Here is a 16,299-nt window from a genome sequence, read left to right on the forward strand (position 1 = left end):
TGGAAGCCAGATTGCTCACCAGGCAGTTGCATTGCCTCTTAACATGAAACGTGCACCCCCTGTCCTCGCAGTTTTTAAGTGTAGGAATAAGATATGCAAACAATTGAAGTTCACACATCAATAGTTTCCCCACATGAAACTGTGCACCCCTATGAGTGTAGGAACCCAGAGAGAAGATGCCAAACAAGTTGGTCCATGCTCTGAAATCCTCTGTGGGACATAGGCCATCAGGCGTGCTGTGTGGCTTTCGATTTAGTGTAAAAGTTACTTCAATTTCCACACACCAAAAAATATATCAGAATGCAGTCGAGCAAGTCTGCCAGCTCCCTTACAACACTCCGAATTTTGCATACAATTCTGTGTTCAACCCATGTTTACTGAAACAATGAATACAATGGAAATAGTGACTGAAACGAAATAGAACACTCAGGCTGAACCTCCATTCAGCAAAGGCAAGGCAAGATCTATGGCAACACACTCCCTAAAATCATCTAACCCAACTGTTGCAAGATGCAAAATAAGTAAAAATTTTCTTAAGAAAGAGTATCCTTTGGTGTATTGATCTTTATCTACTTTCAAGCCTAAGAAGCAAGAGGGGAGATTTAACTCATGAAACAAGAGAGCACCCAACAAGCTCTAGGTGCCGTCTAGGTGTTCTACCAAAAATTATTTGTTGGTACAAATGCCTTGTTTTGGTTTGGGACTGGACAGGCTTCAATGTTCTCAGACCCGGGGGAGGTTGACAAAGCTTGGGAAGAAGGATGTACCACTGTGGACAAAGTGGGTGTCCCATAGTGCACACCAAAAACGCAGAATTTAGGGGCCACAAGGACATGTGGCAGAACTCCCAGGATAAGGAAGAAAGAAACGGAGACAACTCAGTAATTGTGCTGAAATCGGCTGCCAGTGGGTAACAGGAATTCCAGCAGGGGCAGATCCCGACCGGCTCACAGAGCACCGGCACAAAAACCCACCGGCCACAAAGGAGAGAGACTGAGCAGGGGTTCATTAGGGAGGTGAGAGAACCATTGACCAGTAGAAGACAGAAGAACACTGATTAGTATGAGAATCGTGTGACTTGGAGCCAATGAACACCAATCCCTTTGTTTGCTAAAACAGGAAACAGTTCTGATAGTTGGAGCGCTTGATCTGTGGTTTATCTGTGGATTAACCACCCGGGCTTGTGCAACTCTGACACTCGATGTCTCTCACTACACAGCACACCGATACTCTCGAGTGTCTCTCACTATCGGCTCGTTACGCACCGGGCGATCAGTCCGGTTTTTGCGGGCAGCAGCCACAGCGCTGCCCGGCCCGGCGGGGCAGGAGGCGAGCGGGCGAGGGAGCAGCAGCGCCCCAGGCCCAAAAGGGCCCCCGGGGAAGGGAAGCCGCTTCCCCGCCGCCACTTCCGCCGCGTCCCGTGCCCGCGATCGCTTCCAGGTCGGGAGCCGGCTTCCGGCGGGACGCGGGGGGCGGCCGGGCCCCGCTCGCTCCCCGCCGTGCTCTGAGGGGCCGCGGCCGCCCGGCCGTGAGGGGCGCGGGCGGGGGCAGCGCCCGGGGCCGGGCCGGGCCGGGCCGGGCCGGGGGGGGGGCGCCGCCCGCGGAGGAAGATGTGGGCGCAGGTCTGGGCGTTCCTGTACAGCAACTACTTTCGGTTCTGGCTGAAGTGGATCCTGCGGCTGCTGACGGGCAAGTGCGAGCTGCAGCGCCTCCTGGGCGGCGCGGAGGCGGGCGCGCGTCGGACGCTGAGCGTAGGTAATGGAGGGGCCGGGGGCGCCAGGTTGCCTCGGAAGCGCCGCGGTCACAGGGTCATTTATCGTGGGAGAGACGTCCGTCATCATCGATTCCAGCCGTTTGCCCAGCACGGCCAAACCTAGCACTAAAGCGCGTCTCCCAGTGCCGCACATCGTTCAAATCTCTCCGGGAATGGTGGTGACTGAACAGCTGTCCTGGGCAGGCTGTTCAGTGCTTGACAGCCCTTTCGGTGATGACATTTTCCCTGATATCCAACCTGAACCTCCCCTGGCACAACCTGAGGACGTTTCCTCTCCTCCTGTCGCTGGTTACCTGGGAGAAGGGATCCACAGCCTGTCCACAGCCTGCTTTCCAGTGGTTGCAGGCAGCGCTCAAGTGCCCCCTGAGCCTCTTGCTTTGCAGGAGCTGGCAACCAGTTCCTGGCATGCATCCCCAGAATCGTATTTTCACTCTTCCTTTCATCCCAGCTGTCCTGTGAGAATTCTAAATCAATGCCAGAACTAGCTTCCTTGTCTGCTTACTAAGGAAATTCCAGCGTCATCAAAAAGTGAATCGTACCTTCTCCCCCAGAGCCTTCCCATCACTTTGTGTATATGCTTTTACCTTCCTTCACTAAAAAAAAAATTCACATTGAATCGACATAAATGCATTTTTTTGGAGGTGAGGAAGGAAGAGTGATTTACCTTGCAGTTCTGCTCGATGCAGAATTTTGATCTAAAATAGCAATTCAAGAAACTACTGAACATTTTTGTGGTTTTACAGTAAATTGTGGAAGTGACCGTACTTCCTTACTCTTCAGTAATAACCATGAAATAATGTCTGAGAACAGGAAAATACCAATATAATTGATGTATTTATCTCCTGACACCTTTTCAAATTTGTCTTTGTTTTGTACATGTAATTGATGCCTTAAAAAATCCAAATCTACTTTCAGCATTGCACTGAAGAGTTATAAAAAGATCTGTGTAAATTAAGACATTCTCTTACCTGATAAACTGTTCATTTTAGGATTGATTTATTTTTTATTACATGTATAAAAGGGATGTAAAATTTTATAACACTTATATACTCAAGAACACTTACTGACAATTATTTAAAACAGTTCAATTTAACAGTGAAATCTCCTTTTTTTCCACATTGCAGAACATTCATTGGAATCATCAAAAAATAAGGTAAGAGAGACGAGAGATGAAACTGTAATAAAACCTTTTTTCAGAGACAGATCCCAGAAAAATAACACATGCATTTACTTTTTGAGAGGGGCGAACTGAGGAGGAGTAAAGGACGGAGAGAAGAAAAATTGGAATTTTTGTGTTGTGTGCTAGGTCTATTTAAAGTTTCCCCAAAATAATCCCATGTCCCTTCAAATGTTTATTTCATTGAAATCTCAGCTTTGATAGCTACCTGTCTCCTAATTCTGAAGCATTTTCTTGGCTGCACTTGTTTCAGTTGGGATTAGGAAGAACATAATTCAGCAGCTGAAAGCAAAACAAGAACCTAGACCAAGCAACTCTCCAGCTTTGTATTTACTCTTTATGCAACTCCTATGTAAACATTTTTTGTTTACAGCCTGACAAAGTACAAATCATGCTTTCATGTAATTATTGCTGATCTTTTATATGCAGTCTGAGCCAGTGCATTGTAAGCAATTGCCTTAAACTGACCCTTTTCCTCTTATAGTAAATAATACACACAACAGATATACAGAAGCTGAGCAGTAATAATAGATGATGTCTTCATTCCTCATGAAGTCCTTTACTGTCTTAACTGCCTAGGTTTTAAGAAATGCTGTCCATGTTGAAGAAGCTGAAGTGGAGAAGTGTGTCAGAGACGTAATGAAAGCGAAGAGGATTGAACAGAAGGACACAAGGTGGGTTTGGAAACCTCTCTCTGTTCTCACTTGTTTGCATGTTCTTCCAGTTGCTTGACCTGATGCAACATTCGTATTCAACGCAAGTATTCGGAATGAAATCTGAAAATGAGGTGTGGTTATGTTCTCGTCAGTTCTAGAAAATAAATTGCAAAGCTTAATTCATGTGGATTTGGCATTGTTGTGTCTCTGTTTTGCAAGTCCCTTCTGTTACTCCACATTTCCAAGTAGTATGATCATTGCATAGGTTGATTACAAGAACTGTATAATTCCTTAGATATATTTGAGAGAATATAGTGATGCCTGATTAATGTTTGCATTCATCTGCATAAGTAATTAGTGAGTGACAGGAAATAATCAAAATTTCTAAAATTTCTTCTTTTTTTTTTTTTTTTTTGTATGTAAGACTTACAAAAGGTTTGGGGGTAGGTGAAGGCACCTTACAAAAGGTTTGGGGTTCGGTGATATGTGGAGTTTTGCATCATAACAGATTTTAGCTTTTTCTTTTCCCCCATAATTGAAGGTAATAGAGTCTGACTGCAGCACTGGAATCAGCTAGGGATGTTTAATGATGCTAAAGATGTTAAGTATGTAAAGATGTTAAAGTTTGTACTTAACAGTATGCTGTAGTTTGTAAAGATACACATAAAGCACTTCCCTAATTTTGCTGTTTACATTGCTTTAACGTAGGAAAGGTCTTATCTGATAATTCAAGCTATAATTTAGGCCTATTTAAAAACTTCTTTATGGTGTTTTGTTTTTATTTCAGGTTTAAGACAAATTTGCATATATCCTTGCTACAGATATCAGGTTATAAAAAACTGTATTTGAATGTGGAAAACCTAAGGAAGGTGCCGTATGATTCAGAAAATGAAGAACACGAGGAACAATTAATTGAGGTGAAATAATTTTTAAAATACATGTGCTGTTTGTTTGGGTTTTTTCCTCTCCAAGTCTGACACCTTAAAAGAATTTATTGGTAGCATTCTTACCAGCTGGCCTGTTTAAAGCTCTTTTCTACTTACAAACTGCAAACTACAGAAATGAGACATTAAAATAAAACCTCAAAGGAAAAAAAAAGTAAACTAGAGTTACCTGCAATGGAGTTATTTTGTGTGAAATCAGACATAACAACAATATATGTGTAGAAAAATAGATTTGTGATGTGTCACTGAAGAATCACTACTAAAATAATAGTAGTATAATAATATAAGCTTATGCACACATCTAACTTTGTAAACTGCTGATTACTAAATAAAAAAGACACTAATTTTTTTTCTCATTACTGTATCCCAGTCAACACCAAGGAAGATAGTTTGATGCTGGAAGTTAAAATCTATTTTCTTAGCACTTCATAATTATCTCAGCTTGCTATGGAAGCCCCAACACTGACATGTTAAATTGAGGATTTATATTTCAGTTTGTAGCTGTCCTATTACAGAAGTGATGCATAAATTAATTTCTGAGGTGAAACAAGTCTTTGTTTCTTTGGTATTCATACAGCATCTTTGTCTGTGAAGGGAAATTACCACATTCAATGTTAAACATAATAACTTCCATAATTACTGAAGTGAGCCATTGCAGCAGACTCCAGATTGCCACTAACAGAGAGAAGCAGCATGCAGATTGTACCCTGTTCCCTGGGGAATGGTTCCTAGTGTGCAGCAGCAAGTGTTCTGAATTCTGTGACTTGGAATACTTGAGCAGCATAACATGGAAGTATATTTGTGCAGCTCTGGCATTTGCTGATGCCTCACGAGAATCTGAAGGCCAGAATCAGCAAACAGTGGTGTGACATCGGCTTCCAAGGCGAAGATCCTAAAACAGACTTCAGAGGAATGGGGCTGCTGGGCTTAGTGAATCTGGTGTAAGTGAAAAGAAGTATTTCATTCTTTTTGTAACTAATTTTCTCTAGTTAATGCTATGTCTAATAAAAACTCATTAGAAGCAAATAGAAGGTAGCATGTTCAGCATTTCTAGTGGCTGCACATTGTAACCATGTGATGTGGCTGGGTAAGGACAAGAAGTGAGGGAAGAGACAGAAATCTGCCCAAGACACCTTATTTCTTTGTTGCCTTAGGATAGAGTTGGTAGGTTGTACCTAACTTGTCAAAAGCTTTAAAAAGTCCTGAATGTAAAAATTCCTACTGTAATGAAAAATAGACAAGTTTACATATCTTTGCTAAGCTAACTTTTGGACTAGGTTGATCTTCATATTTGATGTCGAGATCACAATGTTTTGGGTTTTTTTTTTCCTAAGTATTAGTTCATGCTGAATATAATTTATTTTGCTACCTTTTCCTTGGTTTTCACTTTGTGCCATTTTCCAGTTACAGGCTAGTTTTCACCTTTAGTTTAAAACTACAGATTTTAATGTTGACATGAACACAGTATTTTTTTTTTTTTTCTGAAGAATTTAAAATAATATTTTACACTGCCAGGTATTTTAGTAAGCATTACACCAATGAAGCTCGTCAGATCCTTTCTCGGTCAAATCACCCAAAGCTGGGGTAAGTAACTCTAGAATTTTTTCTGGCTGCTTATATGCCAAAACTTACGTGAAGTCTGCTAAACATGTGTCCAGAAAATAAAGTGGAAAAAATACACATGGGCTTTTTCCATTAAAGAATGAAAAAAAGGGTCAAAACAGAAAGGTGTGAGAAACCAAACATAGAAAAGCAATTTCTAGCTGGGAACTAAGTGCAGGTTTTTTTTTTTTTTTTTTTTTAGAATAGATTTGTTGGGGCAAAAATGTTGCAAAACGTCATCTTTATTTAATATAGTAAATGCCTTTAACATTGTAGTTAGTTTTATTTATGGTAGACTTAGATTAGATTTAGAAATTCTTACTTGTTTTTCATCTTCTTCCTGATCCTGTGTTGGGATAGGATAGATTAAGGACCTCTTAAGGTCCTTTTTTTCTCTCTAGGTTTCTGCTCTGTAATAAGTATTAACCAACAGGTGGTTTGTTGTTCAACTTTACATTTGTTTTTGAAACCTTTGCATATTTAAGCATTTAGCTAATTTTACAGGGAAATACACTCTCAAACCAGTCAGATATAATAATCTGATACATCTAGCCCCTAGTTAACTTGATGACCTACCAAAAAACAGGGGCCCTTCATGACTTTGATTGTAAATAACATTACCCTGTGCAACTCTGTCATGAACAGGATATAGAAGACTTTTTGCTCAATTACATAAGTATATAATTGGCACAAATTAATTAATTTTTACTTTTTCCTTCTCCACGAACACTTTAACTGTTATTTAAGAATTTCTATTACAATACTTTTTATACCATGCAACAGAAAACCAGATTCCTTCAGCTTGAATAACAGGTTGAAATAGCCATTCCATTTACACTGCAACAATGTTTTTTACATCCAATTTTTAATATTCCAGCAGATCTAAGGATTTCAAATTAATAAGTTGAAGTCAGTGTTGATTAGCTTTGCCATCTCAATATTACAATAACTTTTACGTGGTTGGACGCACCAGGGAACGGTCTGTAGATTGGAATCAGCTCATCAACAAGTATTACAAGGAAAAATTTGGACTATCACAGCTATCCTAAAGCAGAGTGTGCCAGGGAGCCTTTTAAGTCTCTCAGTCCCTGATGTAAACCCTTGATTTGTGTTGCAGGTACTCCTATGCCATAGTTGGGATCAATCTGACAGAGATGGCGTACAGCTTGCTCAAGAACGGTGCTTTAAGGGGTCACCTCTACAACATGGTCTCTGGGTTGCCACAGATGGAGCACTTCCATCAGTTTTACTGTAAGTATCTGCAGCTGCTCTAGTACTCAGGGCAGGCCACAACATAGAGTTTGGGCTCTCTGGAGTGCATTTCCACTCTTCTCTCATTAGCCAGGGCAAGCTGTTTGTCTTCTGCATCGGGTGTTGGAAACGCACCTGCTGCTTAAACATTGTGCCACAGAAATGGACATTTAAGGATAATTTCTGTGGCTTTCTATATTTTAGATACTCCTGTCTGAAAAGTCAGTTTTTGCAGATTTATTTTTTAATTTATTATTACAGCATCCAAAAGCTTGCTGTAGATCAGGATGGGACAGTTCTTGTTGTAAGGGGTTGAAGAGAGTCTAAAGGATCACTCTAGGACTGGCTGTATTTTATTTTCTTCACAGGTTATCTAGTTTATGAGTTTGACAAGTTCTGGTTTGAAGAGGAACCAGAAAGCATTATGCACTTCAACCAGTACAGAGAGAAATTCCATGAAAAAATTAAGGGACTTCTACTGGATTACAGTATGGTACTGACCTTACAAGATGCAAAGAAACCTTAATTCCTCTGCAGCATATGAGGTTCTGTATTAAAAATTAAGTGATGCATTTGGATGGGAATTTTGTGTGTTTCACCAAAAACTGTTTAACAATAGAACTTTTTTTTTACATTAAAAAAGAAGAAAATTAGCAAAATTCAGTTAAGAAAGCTTGGACAATCAACCTCTATTTACAGGTATTTTTATGCTATTCTCCAAAGGGCAGCTTTTTGAAAAGGAAGTGAAACAAAACCCAACCAACAAACCAACACAAAAAAATAACCCACAAATCTCAAGAACCTTTGGATTGCTTACTTTTACATTTTCTTTTATACTTCTTGGTGCAGAAAGATGAAGCAGGTATTTATGCTGCACCATATTTTCTATGAATGGGTTTGACTGTTAATGGTCTTTTAAAAGACAGTTTAAATTCCGCTTTTCAAATTTGAATTTAAATGACAACCTTTTAATGTAACAGTTGAAGTTCAGCTTTTAGTTGAAATTGTTGTGGTTTTAGATTTTTTGTGTTCTTGTTCCTTTGTATGTCATTGATAGTTCAGTCAACAATGTTAAATTTCTTTGTAATTAAGAGGTCCTCAAAGGAGATGTATTATTTGTTTATAATTTTGGAAAAGAGGCTTAATCCATCAGCATATTGTACTTACTTGTATTCTGGTACTTACTAGAAATTACTTCTGGAAAGGAAGTTTATCCATGGATTTGTACCAGCCAGTTCCTATGCTTGGAACAAGTTTAGTTTGCAAACAAACAAAAAGAACCACGAGTCATCAGCATGCGGATAAGATCCTCAGGCTAAAGCTACTCTTTCCAGAAGTATTCCTGTTGTAAAGACTTTTGATTCTTTCTAATCTGACTTCAAATGATGAGGATGATTGACTCAGAATCTGCTGTCAGCCCTTTCTTTTAGCAGCTACGGGGGTATTCTTAGTGGGAGGTACAACAGATTTACTTTAGCCCTTTTATAAATTTAAAAAAAACCACCCTTTATTGCAGCTGCAATGCTTATTTTGTGAAAATAACTTCACATCTGGGTACAAGTCTAAAAAAGATGTATTTTCCATGGAGGGGATGCAACTTTGATGTGTTCCTTAGTCTCGCCATCCTCAGACAATCTAATAGATAGAACTTCATGTCTGTATTGTGACTAATTATTGCTTAGAGCAACTTTAAATGGATTTGGTATGACCATCACTTTGTTTTCTAAGACCTTCTATTAAATAAGTGCCTTCTGCTGTTTTCAATCAGCTTTTTATTTTGATTATTCTAACTAGATCACAGCCTTAGAAACTTGAGTAATTTGAGAAAGATTTTTTTCACCTTATACCTAAACAGGTCACAGTGGCACAAAATGTGTATGTTGATGCAAGCTTTCATATATTTTTTTTAATCATCTCAGGTAAACTTGTTAATTTCTAGTCAATGACTACTCCAGAAGAGATTCCTGAAGAATATAAGCATTGAACACAATGAATGGAAGCATGATGAAAAAAAAAGGAGAAAAAAAAAAAAAAAGAAAAGACAACCCCCTGTTTGTAATGAGTGTTTTTACACTACATAAGTATGAAATATAATATGTAATACTGCATTTCTTGGAGATCATCAAAACCAACCTGGACATAGCCCTAAGCAGCCTCCTTTGAGGGTCCCTGTTTAGGCAGGGGATTGTATTTGGTGATCCCCAGAGGTCCCTTCCCACCCCAGTAATTCTGTGATCCTGTATTGTGTCAGTAGTGACTTGTTGTGTGCTCTTGATCCCTTAAATGCAGGGATCTCTTGCTTGTGGGGAAGCTCCTGGTCAGGGTACACAGTACATGTGTATGGGGTAACACAGTTCTCTTTTCTTTTTATGATACCTTTGGTACAAACAAGAGTCAGACAAGTTGAATGTGTTCAGGGTGTGGAAGGGTTCAGTCTCACCTCTGTTGGGTTGATGCTGTTCTACCAATATTAAAAAAAAAAAAATCCCAAAAACGACAACAACAAAACCAACACTGTGAAGATGCACACAGGGAGAGTATTTATGGTTTGCCCTGGCTTGTTAACTGAGCAGCTGAACTGACAAGATTAGATCCAAACTGACAATGGGACGCCCAGGTCTTTTGCTACTCCCCTGTACGTGGATCCTGGAATACTCACCAGTGAAGAGCTGAGCTCCTGTGGAGAGCATTCTGGGATTCAGGTCCTGTGGTGCAGCTCTGTTTCTCTGAGCTTTGCAGACCCTGGACATGCCAAAAATCCAAGGAAGGAAGTGGAAAGCGACCCAGCTGGTTACTTTCTAGCCCTGTCTCCTGTTGAGTTTGTCTTCATTAGTAACTTTCTCTACTGCTTGTAGATCTCCTTTGCAAGCAACACATGATTGACTTCTTGAATTCCAGAAGTGATCCCAATTATGTTTGGCAGCAGCAGCAAAGGAGATGCTATTTGTTTTCATCTACTCACTGCCAGCTAGTTACAAAATCGTTTGAGCCACCTCTAAAGGCTCCCCTGAGCTATGTCTGCAAGCTTTTTTTTTTTCAACAGTTGCAAAAGCAATCTACACCCTTGGCTTTCCAGCACTGAAACTTTCACTGGGCTCCTTGCTCATTGGGAGACTGACATTTAACTATTGCTGAGGCTTCTAAAGCCCAACCATAGAGTCTCAGGGTTCCTATCACACACCTGAGATGTTTTAGTGTCAAATGTAGTTCAAGCTTTTAATAAGATGCATCTTTGCTAGTTTTTTTTCTTCTTAAATCAGTGGGTGATCTGGGAAGTAAACTGTGGCAGTAAACCCAGGCATCATCAGGTGAGTGAGACATAAGGGAATACATTAGTTTGCATGCAGTAATTAAGGTCAATGTTTGTGTTAGGCTCCAGTGCACCTTCCCTGGAAACAGTTAGAATTTGCATGTGGTTTTGTATGATCAACTAGCCCAGTAATTCTGTCTAGGAGTCACTCACTAGATGTAGACTAATACTGGCTGTCCCTGTTTGCACCCCTGGTAGGTTAACTGTATTATGGTGGTAGCTAGAAAATGTATTGAAATAGGTAAAATTGTTTTTAGAGAAGGCAAGGACAAGGCTTTACTAGTCCAGTGGTATTCTATGCTAACTCTGTTGTAAGGTGACAATCCTAAGGTTATGGAAGACTGGAAATGGAGGTAGGCCACTTTTCTGCAAGTTGATGTCATCTTGAACATCAGAATTTGTTGCTCACAGGTTATCCTAAGAGTCTTAAAAACTCAGTGAATTATTTATTAGTCATCATGTTTTAAATACATATTATCTCATTAGAACTTGCAAGTGCTGTTAGTTTTCTAACTTGCTGCCTCTTTAAAACATTCACTATGTGAACACTTGTATGCAATAGTATTAAAAAAAGTTTAAAACTGGAGACAAGGTGGTTTTCTACATTTGTTGTTGTTCCTGTAGCAAGTGTTTAACAAACTACTTTCACTTTTGTTGTTTAGTGTATGCTTGAAATGTGGTGCCACTCTATGAACAAATTAATCTGGAGATAAGCAGAAGTTTACTGCAAGCAAATGTAAAAATCTAGTCTTTCACTAAGTAAACATATTGTTTCAGAAGTAACTAACTTGATTGCAAAGCCATCTGAAGACAGTGCTACATAGGAAGAAAGAAACAATCTTTTTAAACTGGTTGTGTTTCAGTCATCTGATACAGCCACGGAAAGAATAGGGCATTTTGTCCTAAAGGGCAGTAGTAAAAGGGGCCAATTTAAACATCCCAGGTAAATAGTTTCAGACTTTCAGTCTTTGAAAAACAAAACAAAACAAAACAAAAACACAACAAAAACTAAACACACACACACAGCTCCATTGGTTTTCCAGGTTTTCCGTCCTAGTTTAAATAAAATTTCACAAAAGAAATTACTTAGCCTTTTTTTTTTTAGGAATGATGATGAAAAAATTTGTGTTTAGCAGTCAGTATCCTTGACAATACTGCTAGTGACGTGTGGTGAAGGTGTAGCCTGTGGTTTCTTTCTGTCACTCCTTTTTGTGTTGCTGTAGCACCATGGAGAGCTGTCTTTGGGCTGATGTTTCTTGTGCCAGTCTAGATACCGTCTTTCTCTAGGGAATTCAGAGCAACCCAGCCCAAGAAAACTTGTGGGCAGTTTCTTCTTACGACACTGTGCTTAGATAGCTGCGTACTAATAGGAATTCCTGTTTACCACAATATAAAAGCAATAATGTATACTGTGATGTCTGTGTAATAGAGATGTTTACAATGGTAGCAAATAAAGAATGGGTTAGTCCAAAATATTGTCAACAGTTGTGTCTTTGGCCTGCTAGAAAATTTTCAGTAACAATTTTCAGTTTCATGCACCTGCACTGGGATATGAGTGAAAGCTTTATCCTACTTTTTTCTTTCCCCCATCCTCCTAACTCACCTGCAGCTTGCCAAGAGGTCCTTGGTTCTCGATCCTGTTATGCAGATGGGCTACTGTACTCTGCTGCAAGTGGTAGAGGTTTATTACTGCTTCATTTCAGTCGCTTGTAAAATCTTCACTTGAAAAGAAGCTCAGTCTCAAACTTAAAAAAAAAAAAAAAAAAAAAAAAAAAAGCACAAAATTTTTTTTTAAAAAAGCCCCTACCAAACCCAAACTCCCAAACCCCACAACAATGACTTTATTTGGAGGACCTGGAAGTTAACTCTCAGAGGCAAATCAAAATCTGAGCATTTTTGCTCAGGAGGAACAAAATTTAAAAGCTGGATAACCACTCTGGAGATAGAAACCCTCAAATGTTGCTGGTTTGTTGTGTTTTTTTTTCAGACTCTGTATCTTCTGGCATGTCTTCATACAAGCTATGTTAAATAATTTACTTGGGTTTTTTTAGTTTATTTGTATCTCTCAGACAGCCTTTATTTCTCCTCCTGAATTCTGAAGAACAAATGCTTCTATTAATGTACTGAAGTGCCATTCCATGGGAACTACAAGATCTCACCCGTAGTGATTTTTTATTTCTGCAGAAGCACAGAACAGGCCCTGCCACTACAGGAACATCCCTACAGTCCTCCAAACTCCGAATGTCAAGTTGATCAGTTATGCAAATGTGTTATTTTAGAAAATAGGACAAGCAAGCAGCTATTCAGGAAATTTAAACTAAGATCTCGAGTACCACAGGAAAGAGAAGAACCAAATTGTAATTGTCTTCTGAAGTGACATACTTTTGAGATATCTGCCACCATTTATCAGGAACATCTTGCAGTGCTCTTAAGACTGACTAAGCTGTATTTCACAGCTTGTATTCCCAGCTCTGAGCCACTCCTGCACAGCAATGCTGCTGCTATCAGCACATATTGCAATTTTCTATTATTAACCATTTTCCAGTGTAACGTTCACTGCCACATTTTTTTTTATTATTTGCTGTCAGGCCAATTTCTGGCTCTGCTGTTGAATAAATCAGCATTTTAAATTGTGGCAGTTTTGGCTGGGGTAGATTTCATTTTCTTCCCAGAGGCTGCTATGGGGCTGTGTTTTGGATTTGTACTCTACATAGGGTACAGATAATACAGAGATGTTTTCATTATTGCTGAGCAGGGCTTACACAGAGCCAAGGCCTTTACTGCTTTTTGTGCTGCCACACTGGTGAGGAAGCTGGGAGAGTTTGGGAGAGTGAGAGGAGACACAGCCCGGACAGGTGAGCCCAAGTGACCAAAGGGATATTCCAGACCATGTGACATCATGCTCAGTATATAAAGTGAGGAGAAGAGGGAAAGGGGGGCACATTTGGAGTGATGGTGTTTGCTCTCCAGAACAGCTGCCCGCCCATGGGAAAGCAGGGAATTCATTCCTTCTTTTGCTTTGCTTGTGTGTGTGGCTTCTGCTTTCCCTGTTAAACTGTCTTTATCTCAACTCATGGCTTTTCAGGCTTTTACCCTTCCAATTCACTCCCTCATCCTACTGGTGGGGGAGGGAGAGAGTGGGTGCCTGGGGCTTGGTGGCTGCCTGCAGTTCAACGATAATGTTAAAAGTCACAATTGCAGCTTGAACTATGTAACACTTGACTCAAGGCTATCTTCTAGTTGAAAGAAACAGAAATAGCATAGAAGGAATGTTTTTTCCAGCGACAGGATAAAGCTCAGTAATAGATACAACTGCTTCACTTTCAGTCTCACCGTCACACCCCTGCTCAGCTAAACTGGTGAGCTCTAGTCACAGACCAGTCTTTTCCCTCAGCACCAGGAGCTGACACCAGGATTTGAAGGAACACTGGAACCTCATAGACTAACCAAGCCAACTACCATGGCACACTCTGCCAAAGGCTAAGCTGACCTACCAACTCATACACAATTCCTCAGTATTTTCTCATTTGTTCAAAATGTTTTGCTCTATGCCCAACTAGTCCACGTTTCTTACCAAAATGGGTACAACACATCAACTACTTTTTACTGTTAAAACCTAATTTCTGATAAAAGGAGATAAGCTGATAATAGCTACAGCATTCCTTGTTACTGGATTACCAAGACCTGGAGCAGACCGGGCACTACAGGGATGCCAGAAGTTTGCAGAGCAGCAGCGCTGGGATTCCCCAGGGCACGTGCCACCCAAACTTGTCGAGCTGTTCTCCTTGCCTTTAATACACTGGGACAGCCCTCTCTGACCTACTGCTTCCACATTCAAACAAGCTGTGGATTTGGTGTTTATGCAGCAGCTTTGTTGTGTTGCTGCAAGTATTCTGATGGAATTAAAACTCTTCCTGATGCTTTTTTGTCAGTTACTGTATGGCAGCTACTGCTGGCAAACCCAGTTACCACAGTTCCATTCTGATGCTGCAAAATTAAAGGTTAGTGATGAAGGCCCTCCAGAAGCTTGCAGAGTACCTAGCAGGTGCCAAACCTGGCTGCACAGCCTTCCAAGCAAAAGCACGGTTTTTGCCTGACCCAAGCTGCTCCTGTTCTCCCCCACAGTTCCTTACGTGCCACACCATATATCCCACACCAGCCTCCACCATCTGCATTTATGACACAACACCTGACTTCTACTGTAACAGAAGCTCCAGAATCATTATGTAAGGACTCACAAAGTGCCTTTCTCTTTGCAACAGTTTTGATGTCATTTTTCCAGCAGGTTTAATACATCACATAATGAACTTCTTACCTGTGTTACACAACTCTTATAACACAAATGTTTTGCAAGTCTCAATCCTCAGCTCTAACACCTAGAACTCAGGAGCTGCAAGATGCTACAATGAAGGAGGTAAGTACCATAGAACTTCCAGGTGTTAACAGCTTCTGACTAAGCTAAAAGACAGACTGGAAGAACAAACATAAAGAAATATTCCTCTCAAAGTCTTTTTTTCTTTTGTTTAGTAGTGGAAGTTCTATATAAAATAACCTACAAAAAAGCTCTAAAAATAGCAGCCCTAACTGAACTCTACAATTCACAGAATAAAAGATTGCATTTCTAAGCACAAAAAGCACAAGACATAGGTACTTCTGAAGTCATACTCACTTCCTGTGTAGCACACCTGCACATACAGTAAGCCTTTAAAAATACTTACATTTTCCCAAAAGTTTCACACCATTGTACGCTGGTCAGCTGAATTCTTGTGTAGCTTTCTGTTCACCAGCTCCCACACTGCTACTAAAGAACAGGGCACAGCAGATCTTGTCATCAAATAGGCAACTTCCAGGTGGCCCTGATCAAGTGAGCAGCCTCATCCAAAAAAACCTGGGAAAGATCAGCCCACCTGGCTGCTACCTATAGCAATGCCATTCTTAAAGAGGACCTGGCTCATATCTGGGAGCTTTGCTGAAGTGATCAGGAGGGTAAGGAAGGCTACTAGAGCAAAACAAAAAAAAGTTGCCTTGTAAACTGGCTCACCTTACACCAAAGATCCACATGTGGATGCATCTTCTTGTTCCAGGAGCCCGAACAGCAAAATAATTCTTGTCAACCATTGCGTCCCCTGCCGTGTGGCTGGGGTGGGAACAAAGCTGACAAGCTCTTAAAAAAAAAATGTTTTGGAGCTGTGTCCTCTGTGTCCCTAGGGGTTTGTGTAAGCTTGCTGATAGGGTTAAGTTCACTTTAACATAACAGACACCTTGAAGAGAAATATTTTAGGGAGCTGCAAACTTAAAAAGGTCAGTAGTCTGCTTAAGAATGTTAATTCTTAGTGCTGAAGACTTCCATGACAGCTTATTCCGCTGCCAGACACTGTAATAAAGGACCCCACTCTGGCCCTGGCACCTGAAATTAAAACAAAGTAGCAGCATTCCAAATGGTGATTATGGCTTCAGGTTAATATCATTATTTGATACGTATGTAAACCCACCCACAGTCACAGCAGAAAGGCTACAGTGCTTTTTCATACTGTTACCAGTAGACATACTAACATTTGCCTGTGTAATAAAGCACAACCACCTCA

At 40.3% G+C, this 16,299-nt stretch overlaps 1 protein-coding gene across 1 annotated transcript; it reads left to right on the forward strand.

Annotated features, from left to right (window-relative positions):
• Positions 1-1,589: 1,589 nt before the first annotated feature.
• ELMOD2 (ELMO domain containing 2) lies at positions 1,590-9,168 on the forward strand. Its single transcript, XM_053976179.1, has 8 exons — positions 1,590-1,755; positions 2,899-2,927; positions 3,531-3,625; positions 4,395-4,524; positions 5,359-5,492; positions 6,067-6,135; positions 7,271-7,404; positions 7,773-9,168. The coding sequence occupies exons 1-8, from the start codon at positions 1,611-1,613 to the stop codon at positions 7,928-7,930; spliced, it is 894 nt and encodes a 297-aa protein (XP_053832154.1). The 5' UTR covers positions 1,590-1,610; the 3' UTR covers positions 7,931-9,168.
• The last annotated feature ends 7,131 nt before the right edge of the window (positions 9,169-16,299 follow it).

This window comes from Vidua macroura, chromosome 4, assembly GCF_024509145.1.
Source record: "Vidua macroura isolate BioBank_ID:100142 chromosome 4, ASM2450914v1, whole genome shotgun sequence".
NCBI lineage: Eukaryota > Metazoa > Chordata > Aves > Passeriformes > Viduidae > Vidua > Vidua macroura.